General features: G+C 55.0%; 5 protein-coding genes and 1 non-coding gene across 6 annotated transcripts; 3 read left to right on the forward strand and 3 right to left on the reverse strand.

The window, feature by feature from the left end:
• GLRG_03456 (bacterial transferase hexapeptide) lies at window positions 1-2,139 on the reverse strand (the record flags this gene model as incomplete). The annotated part of the gene is made up of 3 exons (XM_008094141.1): window positions 1-66; window positions 123-1,333; window positions 1,386-2,139. The coding sequence occupies 3 exons, from the start codon at window positions 2,137-2,139 to the stop codon at window positions 1-3; spliced, it is 2,031 nt and encodes a 676-aa protein (XP_008092332.1).
• A 9,658-nt stretch (window positions 2,140-11,797) lies between these two features.
• On the reverse strand, window positions 11,798-12,205 carry GLRG_03457 (uncharacterized protein; the record flags this gene model as incomplete). The annotated part of the gene is made up of 2 exons (XM_008094142.1): window positions 11,798-11,871; window positions 12,004-12,205. 2 exons carry the CDS (start codon window positions 12,203-12,205, stop codon window positions 11,798-11,800), a joined length of 276 nt encoding a protein of 91 aa, XP_008092333.1.
• Window positions 12,206-15,048: 2,843 nt separating this feature from the next.
• Window positions 15,049-16,971, reverse strand: GLRG_03458 (SWR1-complex protein 4; the record flags this gene model as incomplete). The annotated part of the gene is made up of 1 exon (XM_008094143.1): window positions 15,049-16,971. One exon carries the CDS (start codon window positions 16,969-16,971, stop codon window positions 15,049-15,051), a length of 1,923 nt encoding a protein of 640 aa, XP_008092334.1.
• Window positions 16,972-17,634: 663 nt separating this feature from the next.
• Window positions 17,635-18,529, forward strand: GLRG_03459 (emp24/gp25L/p24 family/GOLD; the record flags this gene model as incomplete). Its single annotated transcript, XM_008094144.1, has 3 exons — window positions 17,635-17,838; window positions 17,953-18,258; window positions 18,380-18,529. 3 exons carry the CDS (start codon window positions 17,635-17,637, stop codon window positions 18,527-18,529), a joined length of 660 nt encoding a protein of 219 aa, XP_008092335.1.
• A 3,045-nt stretch (window positions 18,530-21,574) lies between these two features.
• GLRG_12510 lies at window positions 21,575-21,690 on the forward strand. The gene has a single exon (XR_001139444.1). It is a non-coding gene; the product is annotated as a 5S ribosomal RNA (ribosomal RNA).
• Window positions 21,691-24,255: 2,565 nt separating this feature from the next.
• On the forward strand, window positions 24,256-24,921 carry GLRG_03460 (uncharacterized protein; the record flags this gene model as incomplete). Its single annotated transcript, XM_008094145.1, has 3 exons — window positions 24,256-24,590; window positions 24,658-24,787; window positions 24,844-24,921. 3 exons carry the CDS (start codon window positions 24,256-24,258, stop codon window positions 24,919-24,921), a joined length of 543 nt encoding a protein of 180 aa, XP_008092336.1.
• Window positions 24,922-24,967: the final 46 nt, after the last annotated feature.

The raw sequence follows: 24,967 nt of genomic DNA on the forward strand, positions 1-24,967 counted from the left end.
CTACGACGAGATGCCGCGTATGATCCGGGCGGCATTACCAACGGCGATGGTGAAAGGAGGAACATCCTACACAGCAAGTTAGACTACAGATCCATAAAGCCAGAGCGCGGGCAACAACTTACCTTTGTGACGACCGAGCCGGCCCCGACGGTGCTTCCCCGTCCAATAGTGACGCCTGGTAGGATTATGACTCCTCCGCCGATGAAACAGTCCTCCCCGATGGTGATGGGTTTGCCGAGCTGTGGGCCCTTGCTGCCCAGACGCCGCTTGGGGTCGGTGGGCAGCGTCGCCGTGTATATGCTCACGTTCGGCCCGATGTGGCAGTTGTCGCCAATCTTGACTTCGCATGTGTCGATGATGGTACAGCTCCGGCCGATGACGACGTTTTGCCCGATGGAAATGTTGTAGCCGTAGTCGCAAGTGAAGGGTGCCTCCACGACCACGTGCTCGCCCACTCTTCCAACGTTTGCCACGGGCGAGGTGACTGTCGGCGAAATCTGGATCAGGTCCCGGGGCTGCAGAATCTCGCGGAACAGGCGCGCTCGCTCTGTCGGCGAGACGCCGTTGTTGGGGTTCGTCGAATTGTTGAATCGCCAGCAAGCCGCGCTGCAGCGCTCGCGTTCCAAGACAAGCTCCTTGTCAAATGGGTAGTAGAGTTTCCCGGCGAGCATGTCCTCCTTCTGCGTCCTGGCCCTGCTGGGGGGGAATTGGGTGTGCGATAGTGCCAGCTGCGCGGCGACTTGCACATTGCTGGTGGCCGGCGGCGGCTGCTGCTGCTGCTGCTGCTGGATGGGGCTGTTGGACCTCGTCGGGTGAAGAATGTTGATCTGAGGCAGCGTGTTGCCGGGGTGAGGTGTCTCGGGCTCCGGCGCGGTCCTGCTAATGTCGTGCAACGGCGGGACGCGCTGGTACTCCTTCCTCTCCGAGAAGGGGGCATGCGGTGGCCCTTGAGCGCTGACAGGCGTGGGGAAGGCGTTTGCCGGGGTGTAGGGGATGGCAGAAAGCTTATTCTCGGGACTTGTCACCGATGCGCTGGGGATCGTCGAAGCAGTCGGCCGGTCATCGTCAGTCAGCAGCGGTCGCCCTTGAGGCGGATCAATCCGCAAAGGCTGTCCACGGTAATGGGGCAGCGCCTCCCGCCTCTGTCCCACGGCAGGCTGGCTGCCATACGGAGCTTGCTGCTGCGGCATACCATATGCGCCGGGTGGGACATAGCTGGGGTCTTTGGACTCCAAGGGAATGGCCGCAGCCTTGCTGTCTGGCTTCTGCCAGGCCGTGCTGCGCTGTGGGGGATATCCTGCGCAGATGAATCCTCCACGGAGGCAATTGCTGCCTAGGGGAGGGTCAGTTCCACACCATGATCAATCAAGGGGAGGGGATCATACACTCGGGCTTCTGCTCATCACACTTCTTCTTCCTCCTTCGACACGTGAGACATCCCGTCTTGGTTCGGTTGCTGAAGTTGCGTTTTCTCTTCTTGTTGTCGGATTGAAGTGTCGGGTCACGGGATCCGCCAGGTGTGTAGGAGCCATATGCCATGGATCTATCATCGCCATCAGGGCTGGTGTTGTCGTAGTCGTGCGCATCCACCTGGTTGGCACGTCTTAGTGCCTCTCCAATCTGTTCCTCAGACTGGCCCTGCGTAGATGTGGCAGACGGCTGGTCGTAGTAACCCCTCTCATCCCTATCCCTGGCATCGCGTGAGTACCACGAATCGCCGTGCTCCCGCGAGTCTTCGCGTTCGGCGTAGGAGCGGTGTTCGCGCTCGCGCGAGGGGGTGTCATAAGGGTCACGTGATTCCGGAGGGTGAGAGTGAGAGGCGGCGTCGGGGGAATTTTCCTTGGGCGCGGGGGCTTCCCGCCTTGCTTCTACCGAGCTGGACCGCTTTCTCTTGAGAGAGCCGTCGATATCGGGGTAGTTGGCAGATTGATATGGTGACCTTTCCTGGCTCGGGCCGGCCCAGCTATCCCTCTGGCTCGTGGAAGGGTCCGCAGCGGTTGTGGTCGGCTTTGGCTCAGACGGGGTGTGCTGTCCGTTGGGGCGCTCAACCGACGGTGCTCTGTTGGCATCGGTGGGCGGCAGATTAGGTGGTTCGGAGGTTTTTGGTGAGCCCCCATTGAGGGCAGTGAAAGCCGACATGATTCAACAAGGCGCCCCGCCAATGCAGGCACGTGAGGATATGAGCCAATATGTCGCTATGAAGCTGCGATCAGGAGAGGAAGCGTTGTTAAGTGAGAACTGTGGTGGATGGCGGTGGAGTTGCTGCGCGGTAGGCAACTGGCGGTAAAGAAAGTTGACAGATAACCGTCGGGAGGTGGGCGAAGAACCGACGGGGAGGTTTGGCGGGAGATGGGAAAAAGCCGCGAGATGATGTTGGCGAAAAGGGTGCGCAGCAGAGCGCGCGCGCGCGTCAAGCAGTGCCAATGTTGGCGATTCGGGCCGAGCAATGTCCTTCGTGAATGAGGCACAGGCCGTGGAAGACTGGAGGAAACCAGGTAGCGGCTAGCAGGTGGGCTCTAGAGTAGTGCCGGGCTGGATTTTGAGGCGGACGAACGGCTTTTTGAGACAGGGAGGCGCCTCGCTGTCTTCCGGATCCAGAGTCTTTTGCTGAGAAGGGGGGTGGTTCTCTGAGAATTGGCGCGGATGAGATGAGTAAGGAATGGGCACCTCTTCTTCTTGTCAAGTCGTCCCTCTTTGTGTCGTAGGGGTGGGTGGGTAAGCTTTTCTTCCTTTCCTCGTGCTTCCCTGGGCCTAATCCCTTCTAAGAGATCTGCACGCGAAGACGAAGAGTGGGAAGTAAAGATGACGGAGAGGAAAGAAGAAAAAAAGGATAAAGGAGCTATCAAGCGCAGATGATGACACTCTCTGCTGCAAGCTGCAGGTTGCTGTTACTACTGTCGCTGGTGCTGGTGTGCGGAGGTTGCGTGAGCTTGAGCTTTGGACTTTTTTTTTTTTTTCCCTTTCCTTTCCTCTCGGTAGGCCGGGGGGGAGGGGGGGGTGGAAGAAATAATTTGACGGCTGTGCGCGGGTGCGTCAGTAGAGAGGTAGGTACGTGCGACAAGGCAAGGACAAGAGGGTGAGAGCGGTGTCTTATCCGCCGGCTCGGCTGGGGGTGGGGACAAGGGTAGAGATTGGTGAATGAGCGATCGAGTGTGTGAGAGAAACAGAGATGCCCGCTGAGACTGAAGGCTGTGTGCAGCCCTTGGTGTATGGATGGGTGTGTGTGAGAGACAGAGAGAGATTGGATGGTACCAGGCGGTCCAGCGTCCCCGGCCTGGACGGGATGTTCGAGGCCGCTGGGAGGCTAGGTAGGATTGCCTTTATGCCCGTCTTTCCGCTTCCTGGTGTGTAAATGGGGAACCAAAGAGAGAGCCAGATGGCAGGTGGTCACTTACTCTTCTTCTCGTCAAATATCCCTACCAGGCTAGGCTGAAGTATGCTGCCTTGCCAGAAGACGATGCTGCTGCAACGGTTCGATCCGACAAACGAATACGCATGTACAGCGCTTCGAGTCTGGGGAGGTGCACCAGATGGATTCGAGCTTAATTTGCGCACGCGGCGATCGTCTGCCTCTTGGCCTTGTCAGTCGGTGGTGGAGGCAATGGTTGCGGACGTCCAGCTGGGTCGATGCCGACGTCGAATTTGAGATACAACCGCTGGAGCAGCGAGCTTTCGCGGATTGCTTTTTTGCTTGCTTGCTTGCTTGCAATGCGGTCCCTGTTGGAGTTGGGTGGGCGACTTTTTTGCTGGTGAATGCTGTGCCAAATGTGGTGTTGAGACGGAAGCGGGTAAGATGGTGATTATTCCGGCCTGTGACTTTGATGTGTATCGTCGGAGAGGATGCGACGTATCAAAGTAATCCAACCCGGAAATTGTACCGGTCCTCTTTGTCCTTCGTCGCCTTCGCGGCTGTCTTGCGCTCTCTTTCGCTTTCGTTTTTCCTCCTATTCTTTCTGTCTCCCCCTCCTTTTTTTTTTCTCTTTCCCCCACGCCCTTCCTCGAACAAGAAAAACAAAAAAAACAAACAAGAATAACCAAACCCTGCCTTTTCTTGTCGTTAACCCGAGTCCCGCGGTGTTCGAGGGTTTGTCTTTCTTTTTCCCGTCTACGGGGTTTGTCCTGGTCGAGGGATGATGGCTGCTCTTCGTCCGGCGGCGCTTGAGCGGGGTTTTTTTTTTTTTTTCGTTTGACGCGCGATTATGCTGCGGCTGCCGGGGGCGAGACTAAGAGCAAGGAGATGATTTTTCCCACGTCGCAAAGCCGGGTTGGGTGGTTTTTGGTTACACCCCGACCCGTTGGCACCTTTTTCTCTCCTTCTTGTCTTTTGGCTCCCTTCCTTTCGTCTTCTCGGTGGCAGCCAACAGTGCGGGCTGAAGCGTCGACTAGATACAGCCGATTCCTCTTCCTCTTGTGATGCAATTCGAATGTTTAGGCTAGACGTGCAAAGGACTTGCCTGATGAATTAGGTAGGCTGTGAGAAGACGGGATGCCCAGGTGAAGGATAGTTTTGGCGGTGTCGGATGTTGGCGGGTGGGATGGGCGAAAGGGTCAGATGACAAGAAACTGTAAGTGCGATGAGCGGGGGGGAAGGGGGGGGTGCAGGAGGAGGGAGGAATATGTGATTATCATGTGGTAACGAACCTCAGGTGAGAGTAGGTGCGGCAAGTCGGGGTTGAGTGTTGCTCTCGAGGTACAAACCACTAATTACTCTGTACTCTCCCTCTCTGGTTGTAAGGGCGTCTGGCACCCGCACCCGCACCCGCACCCGCATCCGCATCCGCCGTTGTCGTCAACGACGTCGGCAACGTCAAAAAGTCTGTAGGCGAGCCAGGGGCAACCCCTGGTACGCGAACCAGCCGTGCCTTTTTTGTCTTGCTTTCCAAGTGCCCGCTACTCCTCTTGCTAGGCGCTTGCTCGTTTGGTTTTGCCGGGTTGGTTCCAGAATCCTGACCAAAAGAGGGTCGATAAGGTACGGAGTACATACATGTTCGTACTATGTACTATTCGTAGGTAGTTTACATGTGCAGCCGAACGAGAAGGGCCTCCCGGGGTTGACGAGACGAGGGTCTCGGCGGGTGCTGCTCATGACAAGGTCTTTCTTTACACGGAGTGTAGGAAGTATCCGTAGTACACTACACTATCCTGTGTGGATTCCGTCCAGACCCTTCCTTCCCTATCGTTTTCGTCTGCCGCTCCCTGGTCGCCTCTTCTTCCCGCCGACTACTCCCACTCCGTTTCTTACCTTCACACTACTCCTCCCTCCCCCCCTCTCTATCTTTCTGTGAGTGTATCTATGTGTTCAAGTTCAAACTCGGAAAGGATGATGAGAGAGAGAGAGAAAAAAAGAAGAAGAAGAAAAGAAAGAAAAAGAGAGCGCCAGCCACTCGTATCGGTTCTTCGCTCTTCCTTCACTGTGCCATGTAGGTAGGTATGTATGTATGCACTTCGTGGCACCCTCATCAATACATACCATCCCTCCCCCCGTCCTCCATCGCTAAACACGGCAATTGCTCGAACAATATTGGGGCGGCATGGCGCTTCCCACGAGTACTCTCGACCGCCATCAGGTACTTGCGCGATACGGTTACCCACCAGTGAACCCATTTGCGTTTGTTGCCGCTTCGACGGCCACCTGGGGGTCCCCCTGGTGAAGCATGAACAAGGGTGAGGGGATGGCACGCAGAAAGGAGGGGGGCGTGTCGGCAGGCCATTGGCGACCATGAAGGGGGGGTGAGCCACGAGCTCTGCAGCTCGCATCTGGTCGCTCCAGCTGTACGTACCTATCTACCTGAGTAGGTACCTGTCTAGGTAGGTACCTGTCTGAAGAAGTACAACGCGACTGGACTAAACTGAGCTGGGCGGCAGGTACGTACTGGATACGTAGTGGGAGGTACATGCCTAGTAGGCTTGCCTGGTCCGGCTGAGTCTCAGCTGGGATGTGCCGACATCGTTGTTCTCGTCCTTTTGCCCACGTCTGTCCATCTCTCTCTCTCTCCTCTTGACCCCCCGCCCTGGGCCAGAAACGAATATTCCGCGTATTTCGTCGTCGCAGTTCGCTTATCGTTGTCGTTGTTGTCGTCGTTGTTGGCCACCAGGTTGCCCTATCACTCGGGCCTCTTCTGTCCAAGTGCCTGCCTGACTTCAGCCCAGATGCGATTGGCATATTCTTACTCCACGGACCTCGCCGCCGGCCATGCCTCTCCCTCTTCCCACCACGTCACGATGCGATGCGATGCGATGCTATGCTGGATCAGTCTGCGCACGGATGTGTCTTGTGTAAACATCCACGCACGTATATACCGTAGAATATCGCCAATACGGCCTCTGCTAAACAACAGCCACGTGTGAGGGATGGGCACCTGCTTCAGCAGCATCGGCAAGGGATATGTCATCCTTGGTAAGGTAGAGGTGTACCCAAGTACTCCGTGCTGTACGGATACACTAATAGTGTGCATGTAGACGCACGGCAAGGGGGGGTTGGGGTTTGGCCCCCGCTTGCCGCGGCCGTGAGCCGTCGTCATTTCCAGTTCTCCAGAATTGGGGGCAGTAAACAAGCGACCTTCCGCGACAAGAGCCGCCGGCTTTCGCCAAAGAAGCGAACATTTACTTTACTTGGCACCACGGCCATAAAAGAAACCCCCGTTGATTGATGTCGCCCGGCCGTACTCGTGCGCCGCTGGTTTCTCTCAACAAAAGGGTATGCGCGTTGCCCCCGGTTAAACCTAACCCCCCTCTTGATTACTGTGCAACTGACGGGCCGTCGTCGTCTTACTAAGACATCCCAGACCCCCTTCGCGGTTCACCAAGAAGGCCCCTCGCGCATCCGGAAACGCTGCCCGCCTCCAGCGTTACACTCGTTTCCACTCGTCGCTCCCACGAAGCTCGGCCCTCGCTGCGACCCTTTAGACCGCTGTTTACGCTGGCTGTGGGGGGTCGATTCCACTGTGCATTGTGTGCCATCCCGCAGAGAAATCGATTCAGGCTTGATTCCCGTTTTAGTCGGTCAGCAGGAACTGCGTGTTTTTTTGTGTACATATATGTCCGCAAGATGGAAGACATAATACTGACTCCATGGATGAAAAAACGTCTGCCTAGCCTAGATCGAGACGTCCCGGTCGCCGCGGTAAGAGACAGAAAGCCCAGGATGGCCTAACCCGGTGCCGAAGCAGCCCCTGTCGAACCTTTGGCCCCTTCATTCGCCTGCAGAATCATAAATAGCAGTTTAACCACGCGGTAGTCCTTGTCAAAGGAGGGGGGGGTCCCGTCTCCGGCTTGATGACCACCACTGGAACCGATCCGGGACGGAGCAGCGGTGCAGGTTGTGTTTCGAAATGTCGGGATTGGCTACGGCCTACAGCTGTCCGCGACGTGAATACTGTCAGGCCACAAGCGCTCAGTGCCATCGTCGAGGTGCCACTGGCAAAAGGTGACGCGAGCAGGGAGCACCCTCTCTTACGAACAGATTTCAATGACCTGGTCCATGACCAGCTGGCCGGCCGGCCGGCTTGTGCGTAGCGCAGGCGCATGTGCTTGATGATAGCACTCAGTGTATGCCACCATGCACCAATGGGAAACTCGGGACAGGGTCTCTGGGCCATGCAACTTGCCGCGATCGGCGAATGCTCCCCCCAAGAGAATCCGGCATCCGCCTTCGCCGCGTCTAACAGCACACTCTCTGCACCGCAGCGGAACCAATACGACGCCAACGTCGGGTTTCGTCGTCAAGACGCAAGCTTAGCCTACCGCTTAGCTGGTCGAAGCTCGTATTGCCGCCCCATTTGCTATGTTTGTTCGACAGCCGCCAACGTCACTAGCAAACGCGGCAGTGCACTCAGCCCATCAGGCCTTGCTTCGGTGTGAGATTAGTGTGAGCGATAGTCCCATTCCGGGCCTACGTTGAGCCATGTCTCGGCCCTTGGCTCCGTTCTTCAACGCAATAGCCAATCTATGGCCAGGGCCGGCACACGGCATGAGATTTTTTCCTTGGTCGGGTTTTCTGGGCAACATGAGCGAGGTAAGTAGGTAACATTTTCCGCGCACGGGTCCCTCTCGGGATGGAGCGTTGTGGTGCATCCGTGGTGGTCTTTGTTGCATTCGATGCCCGCTTGCGCTCAATACTTGTGTTGCAGCAGCATACGGCGGTACATCTGTCTGCCCGCGGCAGCGCGTGCGCCAGTTACTTCGGGTAATCTCATGCGAAACAGGTACACATCGGTGTACCAATCCAGGTGGCTGTCGATTGAGGGACATCGTGATGATGGCGGCCCGTGTCAGAAAGGATGCCTGTAAGCGCAGTCCCGAATGTTTCGGCGATAGCACATACATGGAGAGTGTGTCCGTATCCTCAATCCCCCCTTCCATCCTTCACTTCACCACAGAAGGCCTGCTCTCATTCCTCTGATGGGGCAGGGATGAAACAAAACTGTTAATCTTCCGATGTCGATAGGCCAGGATGCAGCCCACGGTGGGATATTTTTAGCCATTCAACCCTGGTTGCTACATGCACCCATCGTGGTGTACGTACGTACGGGTACGCTGTTGGCCTTTATTACCCCAGCTTTGCCCAGGACCGATCCGCCCGTCTCGTCTTGTCTGTTGCCGCGTTGGTGAAGTGTGAGGTGCTGGTTAGGCGGTTGCCATCGGCTCCAACGATGGTCAAATAGTTTCCCGTCCTTGTCCCAGCCCTATTCTTTTCCATGGTCTGGCGTAGCGCTTGTCGAAAGGCGGGCGGGCGTGTGCGAAGAAAGGAGAAATGACACAAGAGTCTTCTGTGCCACCAACCCGACTCTCCCACCCGCTTTAGCGTTGCCTCTGCTCGTCGCTCGGGTCTTTGCCGCCGTAACCACACACACACCTACTACTGTGATTGCAGCTAAGCGGCATTGCCACTATGATTGGTCTCGGCATGGCAAGCCGCAGCCAATGGGAAGGCCTGGGTCGACAGGAGGGATCGAAAAAGAATGGAGTGGCAATGCATTCGATTCGACACATGTCTTGTGACGAGCCTTCTGCACTCTCTCATCCCAACGGAATACATTACCCAGTCCTTGATATCACTTGAAAACTAGCAGCCAGGACTATACTGCCTCAATGGTTCCGTCTTGTAGCGATGCTGCTGCTCAAAGATGAGAGCCCTTTACCCGCGACGCGTCCGACACTCCACTCGGAGGTGTGATTTGATCCTCTTCGTACAGCCGGTGGCCCAGAGCAATGTGATGAAGGCTTGTATTGGTTGCAAAGCCATGCGGCTATCGCGATTCTGCTGCACAAGTGCTGACATCTTGTCACACACATACGCCCAGGTGCACACCTCCTTCACAGCCTGTTGCACATATTATAGATGAGGTGGTCTTCTCGATGGGCCCATGGAGGAGGTGCGCCAGAGAGGAGGCTAGAAAGCAGAGAGCTATGCGAAATCACCTTCAAACAATGGCTTTATTCGCGGCAGCCGGGTCGGGATCGTGACTACACTAGAGTCGTCCCATCCTTGCGTTTGGCCTCGGGCGCCTTGCTAGCAAAACACACACGCCGAAATCATGCCGGCCTGAGCCTTGGCACATGGCAACGTCATATATCGCATCATATTCAGGCGGCAGTATAGACCGGAAGTTGAGGCCTTGGCTGCAGGGGAGCTCGTGAGTACTCGCCACGGCCGTTTCGGTAATGAAGAGAACGGAGATTGCGGATTTGTCGTCTCGTGGGACCTGTCGGGGCAAGAGGGCAAATGAGCGTGCCATGCCGAGCGTTATCCTGAATTCGCCGTATAGGGTTTTCTCTCCGGGGCCCTGTATGGTTGACCGTTGTTCAATCGTATCGCAATGAAAAGGATCAGACAAATGCGGAATGACACCCGCGATGTGGAGCTCATGGTGATGAGTGACAGGCTATTAGTATAGCAACCGGAGCGGAATCTGGGGTCTCCCACCGGACACCATTCCGTCGATGCAGACTACTAAAGTGACATGGCCTACAATGCCGAGCGTCGTTGCGAGGAACGGCCGAAGAAGGCACGCCTTCGTCTCCAACATGGTGGCATGGGTACCTGTGGCGGGCCGGGGGAGGGTGGAAGAGACGGATAGAAATGACCTACAAGTAGTTTAGAGCAACCTTCGGGGGCCGAGGTTGCAGGGGCGGCGGTGGTGCGGAAGGACGAGGCCAAGAAGGGAGAAAGCAAACAAAGCGGGGGCATCGGTGTTCGAGAAAAAGGGGAGCAGAAAACGACGGTTGAAACCCCTTGTCCGTTATTATGTGGTCTTTTGTCGTCGCCAATGATACTTTGTAGATGGCCCAGGGATGGGGTTGCTGCGCGTGTGAGGTAGAACCTGGCATGACAGTCAGTACCTAGGTAAGCAAAGGCCAAGGCAGACAGGCATGGTAGGTGCCTCAAACCGTAATGAAGTGGGCGTCAAAGTACCTATTGTTGCGGAGGCAAAGTGAGGTAGGATACCACCATCAGATGCGCGGTTGGTGGATGTGACCACGAGCTTGCCCATGGTGGGTGCATCGAGTAAGATTTGACAACGATGTGAGGGCGAGGGTGAGGGGACTGAATGAATGTACGGGCCGAGACTCGAGGCCATCTGGAAGGCAGCCAAGGCTGGAAGAAAGAAGACAAGGCCGAAGGGTGGGAGCCGGTTGATTCTTGCATCCTGTGTAGCTGTCGTCTGCGAAAGGTGTCTCGTCTCATCTGAACTCATACACTCCTTATTCCTGGCCGACGAGGATCGATAGTGATGGACCAGGCCCAGAGCTCTGTGATTGACAGACGGCCCTATCGCGGGGGTTTTCTGAAAATATGCCGCCAAGACCCGACCCGCGCGATACCCAGCAATACAGAGTCGGCGGATGGCGGCTCAATGACGCACAACAGAGACGGAATGTGTGTCGGTTGCTAGCAGCAGTTATTTCGTAGGGCAATGGGACAATTGCCAAACGGAAATGGGCATCTGCCAAGGGGTGAAGAAGAAAGTGTAAAAACCAAATAAAACATAACAAAAAGTGTGTATGTACATGGTAGGATGGATGGTATGTACACTGCCACCCAACTATGGTACTTGCTTGCCCAGGCAGGAACGCACGCACTAGAAACCTAGACCCAACAACACCCAACACCTACCAGACCCGACAACACACACAAACACCCTCCCTGCCTGCCTCACTCCCACGTGTGCCAGGTCCACCGTTGTCAGATACTTGCGTTGCCTACATCATCATCCTCTTCATCATCAGCTAAGCCTCGGGTCCAATCCGCCCTGCTTCGCAAACCTGCCTAAGGTGAGGTTGTCTACCGACTCATGGATGGATGCGCTCGGAGCAATTGCCTCCCAGCGACTGACTGGTGCTTGTGCTTCTCTCCGACAGTAGCATAGGGATTGAAAGCCCAGGCCCAGGCCTAGAACCGCTTGTCAGAGGGCTCGAGATTCGCTTGATGACGAGACGCAGGCACCAGGCGCCACGTGAAGGGAAAAGGTCTTCAAAAGTCTACAGGTACGAAGTACCTAGGTAGTTTACAGTAGTACCACGGGTTCGTAATGGAGGGTCGCACACAAACAATGTTCAGAGCTATGGGCCCCGGACACAGCAACCGGTCTACCTAGATCTGCATTTTGGTGGGTGGGTGACAGGTTTGGGGGCTAGCGAGCCCGCTTAAAGAGCATCCCAAGCGCGCGCACTCGACGCTGACGGCTGACGGGGAAGAGGAGACAATGACCCGCCGGGAGGTGCTAGGTACCCTACCGAGGTAGGCCGCGCCGCGTGTATTTGGGCAGGTACCACGGGCAGTAAGTACCTCAGGTACCTACTCACCACTACCTAGGTAGGTACCTAGGCGACCCGGACCCACGCTGCCGTGGTAGATGCATGCCCTCGTACCTGTAGCGGTGGTTAGTGCGGTACAGTACACCGCGGACGGTACTTTGCTCTACACGGGTGCGAGCTACGGGCGGTACGTACCGCTACGGGAGTTGCAGCCCTCTCACCCCGGACACCAGGCAAGGCACTTACTTCCGCAGGTGGGCGCGTGTGGGACCATCGCACCGGCGTCTTTGGCCTTCGCCCACACCAACCACTCTTGCATGCTCCCGTCCAGCGCCAGCCACTCGACTTGGAGAGGGGAATGGAAGGAGAAGGGGGTGGAGGGGAGAGGAGGGGAAGGGAAGGGAAGGGAAAGGGAGCTGAGGGCACCCTTGACCTGCCTGCATTCCATTGTCGCGATCCGATCACAATATCCATTGTTTCAGTTCCCTCTTTTTCGCCTTTTGTCCGTTGGCCACAGGACATGTTGCTTTGCCTAGGTAGGTAGGTGGATAGACCGCCTCCCGACCAGAACGCGTTACATCTGTATTACGCGATTACTTGTGTATTCGTACCAATCCTCAACAGCAGACCCGTTGAACCAGGAGGTGTAAGCGCAGCTAGCTGCCTGACGTAAGCATCCGCGCCTAGGGTGTCAGGAACGGCAGACAAGGACAAGGACAAGGAACCTTCCATTTCCGTTCCCATCGTGACGCCTGAACGTCCGTCCACTGTCACCCAACCCAACCCAACCCAACTGTTTCCCATTTGCACTCCATCAACACGTCTGCAGGCCACATATTGTTCATCGTTCAAGTAGACAATGACTTGGCCCTTTGTTAACAAGCGTTTCTAATCTTAGCTCTCAAAAATTCCCCGAGATGCACGACACCGCAGCTCCGTCACACGAACCTTCCTGTCCGTCAGGGCCTCCAGCCAATGACATCGCCCACCCAACTAAGCGCCCACTAAGCGCTCTCCCTTTACTCTCACGAACGACGTCAAACCACACCGCTGAGTGCCCTTCTTCTGGAAATCTTCCCTCCCCGCTTGGCCATTATCAATCTGCCATTCTATGCATCCCGGAGGCGTTTATAACCTATTAATAACTACCGGACCCAGCAGTTTGTTCTAACCATGGCCGCCGCCCATGGTCAAGCCGCGTGAAGATTTCCCTCCCCCCAACGACTTACACTTCCACCGTCTATTTACCTTACCCGCCGGGCACGATACGCGCCGAGAAGCAGCAGTCTCCCTGCAAGGTACGTCAGGGACGACACATTCCCTACTTGCTCTGCAGGATGACGTGGGCCTCTTGACTCTCGCCTTGAGCGGCCAGGCAAGACGCGGAGCCGCACCTGGGGTCTCTCAGCGTAACGCCCATGCCCTTCGCCTCACTCATCTCACGATACCTGACCCCTGCCTCCATTGAAATCCTCTCCTTTCCCGTCTTGCAGGGAAGATCTTGAGATGGGCAAATACGCGGCCGTCCATTGACGCCTACGACTTACACCCCCTCCGTGTCTTCAACATCTCGGACCCTGAGATCGCGAGGCATGTTTGTGGCGCGAAGACGTTCGTCAGCATAATCTATCTATGCGACCTCGTGTGATTGGCCTTCTCTCCATCGACGAACGCGGGTCCAGAGATCTGGGGGCCCCGGGAATCTCATGCCCATCAAACTGTACACTACCCTCCATCCCCTTCCTGGCAAACTACATGACCCAGTCCCAGGGCAAAGGTGATGCGGAGACGCCGCGGCATGCTCATGCTCGATGCCCTGTCCATTTCAGCAATAACCGCTCTCCGCGTCGATATTTTTAGCTGCCGTTGCTATTCTAAGACAATAGCCTCACCTGCAGCCGCCGATGAGCTGCATCTTGCTTAATGAGACGTCACGTCCCGCGTTGAGCCACGGGGGTACTTCACACCTCAAAGGCCTCCCTTATCTTTACCACCCGCCACCCGGGCCGCAATCTCAAGTTTCGTAAGAACAAAGGATACGGATACGGTTGTTTTTCCATTTTCGAGTCTGCTTATCGGATCCGCATTCGCCTCCTGATATCACCTTACATGAGGCACACGATGCAGGCGGTCGAGTCTAAGCGCGGGAGGCCCAGACGACGCAACAGGCCCCCCCCCCCCCTCTCTCTCTCTCTTTTTCCCATTCCCATTCTTGGGCGTCATCCGTGTTCCCGGCGGCTCCCAGCATGCATGCAGCATATGCAATCTTCAATCTCCATAGTCATCTCGGCGTTTTGTTTGATGGTCCCCCCCCCCCCCCCCCCCCCCTCCCTAGCTTCGCTAATGAGTTAAGCCCGCGCGAGCAGTCCCCATCTAGACGAGGAGAGAGGTATTCTAGTACTAGGGGATGTTTGCCCACGGTGTGTTTATTGACTGGTATGACCACAGCCTGCGTGGATGGCGGGTCGATCATACCTGGGTAGGATGTCCTTGGATGCATTCTCAGGCGCTAATAACATCGCGGTTGGCTACAAGGTACCCTATCTATCGGTCTTACTGTGTGCCCACTCCCCATGGCACATTCCACGAGAACAATGGTCTACTCCCACACGCTTGTGCAATTCGCTAGGTAGACATATGGCTGTAAGCGAGACCCGAAGTTGCAACCCCGTCGCAGGCGCTAGGACAAATCGGAGGTGCTTCAATGTAGCGATCCTAAGCACTTAAAAGTGTGCAGACGCCAGTAAAGTCCAATTTCACGCAGTCTTGTCGCTCGGATAGAGCACGCGGCACGGTGTGACCAGCATCCGCCTAGGGTAGCGCCAGCCGATGTTTTGATATACCCCCCCCCCCCCCCTTAAATTGCTACCCTGCATCGGAAAGACAAGGGCGCATTATCCAGAGATGCCCCTGCTCGCATCACCCATCTGGGACAGCACCTGGCAAGTCGGGCAAGGCAAAAGCCCTTATTCTTTCATTGCTTCGTTTCAGCTTCTGTTCCTATCATGGACTCTTACAGGTGGTTGGTGGGTTTTCATGTCCATCCGCTGCCCCCCCCCCCCCATGACATGCCATCTGTGCTATCGGGGCCCTGTATGGGGGGTCCAAGACCGATATTTCCGTTGCTCACGTATTGCACCGGACTAGGTAAGGGGGCTCAATGCTACGCGCAGGCTCTCTCTTCAGAGGCTCGCCCTGCTGCGATATCCCGTGTCCCATTCCTCACGTCACGGCGCGTAAGCGGTGCTACCTAGTACCTTGACATCTGACGGTACTTGGACGGTACTTGCTTCACTTCTTCTGCCTCTTGGCACTTTTATCGTCGCCGCCGGCGCTCATGACGCTCGCGCTCCGTTTGTGTGACGCCCCGCTACTGCCCGGCCGCGCTGGCCTGTCCTTGTCCGCCTCACCCTTCCCTTCCTCCGTCGCCGCCGCCGGCACAGCCGCCTCTCCTTCCCCATTCGTAGCCGCCGGTGCCTCGGCTCCGGCCGCGTCCCCGTTGGTCTTTGGTTCGTCCGTCATGGCTGTCTCGGCGGCTGCGGCTTCGGTATTAGCCTCACCGTCGGCTGCCTTGTCCTTCTTTTCCTCCGTAGACTGACTCGCGCTCTCGCCCTCCTTCTCCTTGCTCTCAGCCGCCGGGTCAGGCGCTGGTTGCTTCGACTTCTCGCGCTCCGCCTTCTTGGCCAGCTCGAGCTTGATCTCGGCGTCGATCTTGTCCGTGACCTTTCTCGCGTCGAGCAGACTATTGACTGCGCCGAGAAGGAGCTCGTACTGTGACGTGACGGGTGCAGTGGGCATGACGAGCCGTGGCGGTATGTCGAGCTCGTTGAGCGTGTTCATGATGCGCAGCTGCTGCTGGTTCGACTTGTGCGTGAACAGCTTGTTGATCTTCTCATATCGGAACGTCGGTCCGCTGGACAAGCGGTCGTGGTGTGTGACGCCGTAGACGTGCATCTCGGCCTCGGAGAGCTTGCGGCGTTCCTGCTGCTGCTGGCCCTTCTTCCCTCCGGCCGGCGCTGTCGGCGTCTGTGCGACGCTGCTGGGGGGTTCCTTGTGTGGCTTCTCTGGCGGTGCCGCCGTGGCCGCGGCAGCAGCGATGCTCTCGCGACGGTTGGCGTTGCTGTCTGACGCCGCCACCGCTGTTTGTTGCCCAGCCGCGGGCGTAGAGGGGCTGGCGCCGTCGGCTGCCATCAAAGACTTACGCTTCTTAGACTTATCGGCGTTCATCAGGTTCTGCAGGAGCGTCTGCAGCCCAGCGCTGGACTTGAACGCGCTGATGTCCTGGTCTGTATGCGGGTAGTCCAAGCGGTTATACAGCTCCCGGCGCTCCTCGTTGAAGCGGTCGCTACGCGCGAGGATGCGCTTGATCTCCAGCAGTAGCGATTCCTCCTCTTTGGCCTCCTCTTTGCTTCGCGTCAGCGCGTTGTTTGCGAACTCCTTGCGCAGCTTCTCCTGGTTCGCGTTGAAGTTGGCCATGAGCTCGTGAAGTGTGTACTCGGGCTGCGTCATGTACTGGACGGGCTTCTGGACCGCCATCATCTTCGCCGCAACCTCATAGTACCGCGCCTTGAGATCCTCCATCGTCCGCGGCTTCGGCACGGGAATGATGGCCTTACTCTCGTCCCCGTCCGCCGATGCCTCGCCGTTGATGGCCTCGGGCACGTAGTCGTAGCGGTCCCAGATTATCGGCCACCGCAGGTCAAAGTCCCTGACCAGGCTCAGCAGATAATCCGTCTCCTCCTTGGTCCAGTCGTCGCTTTGTAGGTTCGTCCGGTACTGGTCCTCGCTGTACTGAGGCACATCCACCTCGACGTTGAATTTCGCAAACATGGAGTTCTCGGGCTTCGAAGCCGCCTGCTCGCCCTCAGCATCCTTCATTTCCGCATCCCCGCCCTGCGCCGCGCTCTCCTCCGTCGTAGGCGTCTTCCGCTTCCAGTGCTTCAATACCAAGGCCCCGTTGTCGCCCCGCGCCGAGTTGGTAAAGGGCTTGAGCTCCCATTTGGTCGCCGGCTTTCTGCTCGCGAACCGCCGCTTCTTGAAGATGGACACCTCGGGGACGATGGCAATCGGGTTGTCACCGCCCAGGTTCTGCACCTCGCGGGCGAGGCCTTTCAAGTTCGGGCGCAGGGCGGATGTCTTTTGTTTTTTGGCCGGCCGGGGCCCCGCGTGGCTATCGGGGAGGTTGAGAACGTCTCGTACGTCGGACGACGTCATATTCGTGACGTTGAGGAGGACGGAAGGAAGGGGGCGTTATTTCGGCGTCGGGAGTCGATTTTTATTTCTTATTTTTCTTTCGGGTCTTCGTCGACGACGACTATCGTTCCTCTTAATTGCATCAAATTATCGCCGGTCGGTGCACATGCATCAAGGTAATGGGTATCATGGAATTCTTGCAAGGCAGCCTCTCGATTAAAATGTGCTAGTTTGACGGTACCAAAGTGTGTTTGTCGCGGCAGAAACGAAGAAAAGAGTCGGAAGTTGAGGTTCGATTGGCAGGCTCCGGATCTCGAATTCCTAAAGTGCAGCTTTTCCCAGGTTACGCGCTTGCATTTTCCGGCGCGCAGTCCTGTTGTCCAGACCGCACGTGATCCACCCATCCCCCAAAGATGTCATCCGTGCCACCCCTGTCCGTTGGCCGATTTTTCGAACGTGGCAGCTTTGAGGTGCTCCCGCGCACCTTGGGACTTTAATGTGGGTACTCGAGCGAACTGGCTGACCTGGCGCTATCAATTCGAAGTAACAAGAGAATCTCCAGTTCATCCCCCTCGACAGCCGATCACCAGAGGACGACGAGCACGAGTCGACCGCCCCGCAAGAACAGCCCACGGTTCAATTCCTCTCGTCCCGACAATTCGCATTCGCACATAGGTTTCCAACATGAGGCCTTTCCTCCCCCTGCTCTCGCTGAGCGCCGTCGCGCAGGCGCTCTACTTCTACATCGACGGCACCTCGCCCAAGTGCTTCTTCGAGGAGCTCCCCAAGGACACCCTCGTCGTTGGCCACTACACTGCAGAGGAGTACGATGAGCGGACCAACCAGTGGGCCAAGCACGATGGTCTCAGCATCTACATCTCTGTCGACGTGAGCTAACCCCTGATCATGCGCCAACTCTGCGAAGCTGTCATGCAGTTCGGCTGCCCCCTTTCCAAGCTCTGTATCTTTAATCACAGTCATGGACTAACATGCTGCTCCTAGGAAACCTTCCGCAACGACCACCGCGTAGTCTCCCAGCGTGGCCAGGCATCGGGCCGCTTCACCTTCACGGCCGCCGACGCCGGCGACCACTCGCTCTGCTTCACCCCGTCTTCCACCTCTGGCCGTGCCGGCTGGCTCTCGCTTCACTCTCACAACGGCGGCATCCGCCTTACACTTGACCTTGCCATCGGTCAGAGCAGCGAGATCGAAAGCTCCGACAAGGACAAGCTCGAGGACATTGCGTCTCGCGTCAAGGACCTGAACGCTCGCCTGCAGGATATTCGCAGAGAGCAGGTCTTCCAGCGTGTAAGTCATTCCCTTCGTGCGCGCATTCTGGCTGGCTCCGTCACTGGGCCCAGTGGAATGTTCCATAGAACCACCTCAATAGCTTGTGGGACATATCGCGGTACTAACAGTGGCACCACAGGAACGCGAGGCCGAGTTCAGAGACCAATCCGAATCCACCAACGCCCGTGTCATCAGATGGATGTTTATCCAGCTCACTGTTCTTGCTGTCACCTGCACTTGGCAATTGTCTCATCTGCGGTCCTTCTTCATCAAGCAGAAGCTCACGTAAAGAATTGCAACCAAAAAGGGGCTGGTTTCAGGGGAGCATTGACTCAGAGGGATCGATTGATTCAGGACGCGTCATTCTAGGGAGGGAAGCAAATCACTGTTTTGCTTATTGCTTCTCGCACATGCTGACTCGAGGCTGGGGAAAACTGACTTGTAATGATATACACGCCATCTGTAGCTATGAGAGCGAGGCTCGGTCAACGAAGCATACGTCTGAAAGTTCATAACTCACAATCCCCTATCGTTAGGAAAGCAAAATGTAGTTCCGTTTTGCTGACATGTCACCTCCACCAGCCTCGCCAAGGGTTGCCATGCCTGTTGTAGTACGGGAAATAAACACAAGATGAGCATCCTTCTCTACCCCTTCTTCATTGACTTGACACACGTACACACTTGTCTGACGAGAAAACACAGTTAGATTGCTGAGTCAGCTAACATAGTCCTGTGGTTGTTTTGTCTCGATCTTCAGACATCTTCATATAAAAGGGGCCATCCCCTAAGAGTAACTATCAACATACGACGATATAAACATGTTCATTTACTAAAAATAAAACTAGACCCCAAAAGTCAAAAGAGTTCACTCCCCGGTGGGAGCTACATCTCTGGTGCACATGCCGGGAAGTCGAAGCCATCGCAAGCCTGTCGTCGAGTAGGCTATTCGGTGCGGAATCGAGCGGGAATCGAACGGTCGACCTTGGCGATTGAACCACATCACACGGTTTGACCTGAACCCCTACGCCTAGGAGCCGCCCCCGTGCTGGTTGTTGCCTCACTTTCTTTGGCAAAGGGTAGAAATAGGGCGGTTCCTCGAGGCTTTCGGTTTTCTATAACCTTGGGACGGAAGGAGCGTATGGGGGGGCAGCCGTGGCTGGTGTTAGTGGTTGTGGTGCGTCGTGATGGGATGAAAGGGTCGCCGGGGTAACGGGGAAAAACAGGAGGCGGGTAAGGCGGGTCAGGTGCCGCCTGTTGCCTCGCCTCTCCTTCCTTGAACACCATGTATGCCGGATATAACGTGATATGTCATTGATATTCAGACACTGCAGACTCGTGAGGTGCATGCTAGCTGGCAACTCTGTAGACATGTCTGTTCTCAGTCAGTGGAGGAGAAATATGTTGCTGCCGGCTCTTGTTGATAGCAGCAGAGTTGATTTGGTTGTTGCCGGCAATGGAAATTGGTGTTCTATCGAGGAAGGTTGGGCGATGTCAATCCTCTGAACAGAAACTCGGCCAGGGGGCGAGTATGGTTTGCCTTCGCCTACAGAGAGTATCCATTTCTTGAAAATCGGGATGTTCCATTTCAAAGAACGGAGGAGGGCCTTGGTTGGAACTTGGAACCTTATCGTAAATGAATGTCATGAGATGGTGGTTGACCCTAACTTACCTAGACTTAGATAACATACGTTGAGTTAGTCGGTATTCAATGGTCTCCAGATGACACAGAGATAGCTTTCCGATTTATCGCCTTTATAAACCCGAAAGTCTGAGGACGACTGAGCGTCTGCAAAGACACCGTTATTGGAAGCCCAACGTCGGAACCGTGAGACCTTGTCATTGGTGGTGCTGGCGACACGGTATTCCTGATCATTTATCGCATCTTGGAGTCGAGCGATGTCTTCCCATCCCAGAGTCTGGATTCTGGTAATGGGCAGCCAACAGCCAAATGTTCCATCCTGGGAAATCTGGGAGTGAGTAGGCAAGCAAGGCGGTGTCTTTATCTTATATAGATCCAGGGAGTAGGTAGCAAGTGATGTCTCAAGGTAGTGCCCCAGGGTACTAAATCCCATGATGTACGATTAAAAGTTCATGGCCTAGCACTTGATACGTTAAGTTTATTAAAACTTTGGGCTTTTATAAAACCTCTAGCCTAAAATCTCTCGCAAAATAGCCCCCATGGCCAATATGGTAACGAGGACCTCCATCCTATATAGAAAAGGAGTGAGCCAGAGAACCGGAAGACAATGGGGCAGCTTATAAATTTATAGAGTTCGATTCCAAACCCGAGGAGCAACATTTATCAAAGTCGATTACCACGACACTGCCTCATGGTGGATGTTTTGGCTAACTTGATCATCGGCGAGCTGATCTGCCGCATTGTTCTCTTGGAATGATTGTGGCGACGCATTGTTCCTCTATGGGGTTCTCTACACCTTTTTCACACGCATTATCAAACCACTCGCGCGCACAATGGTCTCGCACTTTCCCACACACACCATTCTCGCCCTCCTACGATGGATACTGGCCACGTCACGCGTCCCAGAACTCTTGGGGATCGACCCCAGCAACCAAGACTGCATATCGAGATTCACGTGTGGCATCTGTCTTGTGGGGCTTCTCCTGCTAGGTATTCTAGTCATCTTTGGCCTACGATGCCACTTCCACTACAAGTTTGCCTACCTTTCAACACAGTCCCGAGACCTACGCTTTCATATATTTCATATGCATAGACTGTCCCGCCTTGTGGCTGGCCGTGTTGTGGGGGTCCTGTGTTGGGAATTGAATTGCGTTAGAGGGACAGCACGCGTGGACAAGAACCCTGAGAATCAGTCATCGAGTAGGAGGCATAATCTGCCTCCTTTCTGCGACCTCGTAACGCTAACCTTCGGACTCTCCTCCCCTTCCTTCACTGAACACCGCGAGGGTCGGATATCACGTGCGACGTTATTGATATTAAGACACTACGGACTCATGGAGCCCATCTCATCAGCTGACAACTTACGTGAGCCTTCCCAAGTATGCTCAACATGTTGCCAGCGTACCAATATGGTACTGTTGGCAAAGACGTATAGATATCGACCGCTATATCGGAGCTGGCTCCCAAGGCGTGGAAGGCAACATCGATATCCCTACATATATCATAGACATACTACTCTATAACTACTTCCCATACCAGGAACATAACATGTTTATAAGAAGTTATGTTCTAGGAAACAAATGAAGCCACTAGGGCAAATTGGGGACATTTGTATGTATCAGATAACTCTGGCGAGCTTCTCATCGTCACCAACCAAAGTACTATAAGCAGGTCAAACGCAGGACTCTAGCACATACGACCATACCCACTGGAAAACTCGGGATCCCGTCCGCTCTCCCATAGATAAGCCAGTGAGGGCCGGATTAGTAGTTGAGTCGGTGACGATCAGCGAATACCTGGTGTCGTATGTTTTTTGGAGGGGTTATGATTTTGTTTTTCTTTCCTCATGACATGGTCTCTATGAGAGACCGGATTCTTTCAAGTGGATATGATTTTCAGCCTGGGTTAGCGATTGACCATAAACACTCTACAGTCCAACTAACTACATGTTGTGGGACTGATGGCACTATATTTCAAAGCAACAAGTTGGGGGGTGTCGTTCATAGTTGGCATTTTCTACCTGTTATTCTCTAAACGGCGCACCTCTAGCTTCCGATGAATCACCGATCCATATTCGATTTCAGCATTCCGTTATATTCGATGGCGATTCTGAAAGACAATAGCAGCGATGGCCACGTAGTAGTCTTTGTGACTTGCTGCCTTCTCATTCCGAGTTCTGCATCTCCTTTCTTGCTATCTTGTATCTCTTCCTTATATAACGCGATTCGGTTTCGTGCTGGCGGGTTGAGAATTCGAGAAGGATTCGCCATGTAGGACTCGCAAAAGCCCCAGTGATCTTCGGCAAACCTTCTTGCAGAGCCCGTACCGCTTCATACTTGTCGAGAGACGACTTCCTTTGGGCTACGTCGTCCGGGCTATATTTGTAGCCTTCTCTCGGGCGAGGTCTCTGAGATCAGGGTGTTTCCCAGAGCTGAGCCTGAGCAATTATTCCTGGAACAGGTGTGTTTGTGGAAGATCGTGGGAGCCCAGATAGCACAGGGTATCGTAAAGCTGAGGTGTTGCGCCGAACGTTCTCTGCTTTGGTAACCCTGGGTGCCGCATCAAAATCTCTTGATACGGTATATAGAGGCTTGACTATTATGTAACTAAAAGCACGGAGCAAATGCAATCAGTCCACCATGCCAGCACAGAGCAATCTACAAGGGCACCTATTGAGGAACCGGCTCGCTCTTATAGACCAGTCATCGGACTCCCTCTCCACGTAGTTTGTCGTCCGCCGAGAAGCCACAGCTCAACTCCATCAGATATTCGTCAAATTTGTTCGCCTCCCCTATGATGAATTTGATATGCTCATACCCCATGGTACACTGCTATCTGCCGAGCCGTTGAGATGGCGTTGCGGATCTCTCGTTCGTTGAGATTCGTCTTCGCAAGGCTGGGAATATGGGCCCTGATCTCGTCCGCGTTCATCCCAATATCTTGCTGGCCACAATTCGCTTCTCTGGCGTCGGCTCCACCAATGCTTCGATTGTCCAGGATTTCGATGCGGTCGATAAAGTATTTCCAAATCTGCAATCACTGGTTCTCGTCCAGGTTCTTGTATCGAAGATTCAGTTGGATGCTCGTCGTCAATCACCAGGTGCTTAAAGGCTTGATTTTTCCATTTGACATCCTAAAGGAAAGCAACTTCCAGCTCGACTGAGGCAAACAAGATGTCAGACATCAGACTTGGGTAACATTGGCGGATATTCAACTTACCTCATTCCTCCTTGTGCATGTTGAAGCCATACATTGAGGTTGGGAGGCAGAGGAAAAAGTCGTCTCCAATGTCAGGCTCATCCTGTCATTCAAACAAGCCAAAGATTGTGACGACTGGTTTACCCTGCTACGCAAGACTTGTGAGAAGATACCCTACATTCGATTGTGCTTGACGTCGCCATGATCCCTCTCCCTTTCCAGGACGCAACTAAGAGTTCGCCCATGCCATTCCAAAGAATTGGCGAGGAGCTTGCGGCAGGTCCAACCCCAACCCTTTTGCAGGTATTGTTCCTGGGACCACGGCGTTTGTTCGAGCAGCACCACGACCTGGGCCCGGTCGTTTCAATAAGAGAGGCTCTAGAGTCAGAAAGTCGATCCCCGTATTTCAAACCTCCAAAGAGGACTATATTGCCGCTCTTCAATGGTCCAAAAGCCTCAGGAGAAGCTCCAACGTCATGGTCTCCTAGCTCCTTTGACCGGTAACTCAGCATCACCCGGCCATGGAACGAAGAGACGCTAACACATCAGTGTTAGGGACTCCACAGGAAGCCAGGATGAAACGGCCATGCCACATTGTCACGTCGCTGATTTCACTTCTGTGTCTCACAGCCCACCAAACCAACTTGTAGAGAATCAAAACCTGCCTGCTCCAACGGCTCTGGCTTCTGCAGTATCAACAAATGCTTGTGTAGCACGCTCTTGTGATGACGTACCAGAGCCTGTAAAGGAAACGCAATGTTCATCTGCCACAAGGGCCTCTGCCATACACCAGAGATGTTTTGCCCAAGACTCATGTCTTCGCACAGGCTCAGAAGCGCATTAAACGGAAGTATCACACGAAACACATGCTCTACCTCTCGCGGACTATGGCATCAGGAACGCGTTAAAAACGCAACGTCCAGGGCCTTCCGACCTCCGTGAAGACCCGAAAGGTCCGCCCAAAAGCCGAGAACTAATCAAAATCGCTCTGGTGTGCGCCTTGCCCCTGGAGGCAGATGCCGTCTTTGAGCTCTTTGACGAACATTGGAAGATTGAAGGTCCCATGTGGAGCAGGATGATGTCCCCAGGAGACACCAACGCCTACTCCTTCGGCATCATTGGCGATCACCCCCCTGTGATCGTCTACATGCCCGGGATGGGGAAGGGGGAACGGAGCGATGGTAGCGGCGAACTGTCGCAACAGCTTCCCGGATCTCAAACTCGCGCTTGTTGTCGGAATATGCGGAGGCGTCCCATTCTACGACAAGGAGATGCAGGAGATCATCCTCGGAGATGTGACTGTTAGCGAGGACTTTGTGCAATACGACGTCGGCAGGAGGTATTCGGACAAGTTTGAGATAAGGGAGTCCGCATGGTCCGTTACTGGGAGGCCGCCTCCCGAACCACGAGGGCTAATCAACAAACTCAAGAGCCCAGTGTACCGCAGGCGGACGCAGGAAAAGACATGCCTACACCTTCAGACATTACGTGAGGAACTCGGATCCGAGGCAGAGTATTCCGGCGGCGCCGAGGACCAGCTATTTGAGGGACCTACCGGCACAGACATAACAATACCTCAGGCTGCCCGTGGCTCCGGTTGTCCACTTTGGCTATATCGTCCGTGCGGACCAGGTCATGAAGTCGGGGGAGCACCGGGACAACATTGTAAGGGAGACGGGCGCGATTGCTTTCGAGATGGAGGACGCGGGGGTTTGGGACATGTTCCCGTGCCTCGTAATCAAGGCTGTGTGTGATTATACCGACAGCCACAAGAACAAAACGTGGCAGACTACGCTGCCGCCACGGCTGCTGCTTACGCCAAAGCGTTGCTACAGGAATGGTAATGTAGTTGTGATCCTGTCGTGTCCTACCCTGCCGAGAGCTCAAGTC

The sequence above is a fragment of the Colletotrichum graminicola genome, assembly GCF_000149035.1.
Source record: "Colletotrichum graminicola M1.001 genomic scaffold supercont1.10, whole genome shotgun sequence".
Taxonomy (NCBI): domain Eukaryota; kingdom Fungi; phylum Ascomycota; class Sordariomycetes; order Glomerellales; family Glomerellaceae; genus Colletotrichum; species Colletotrichum graminicola.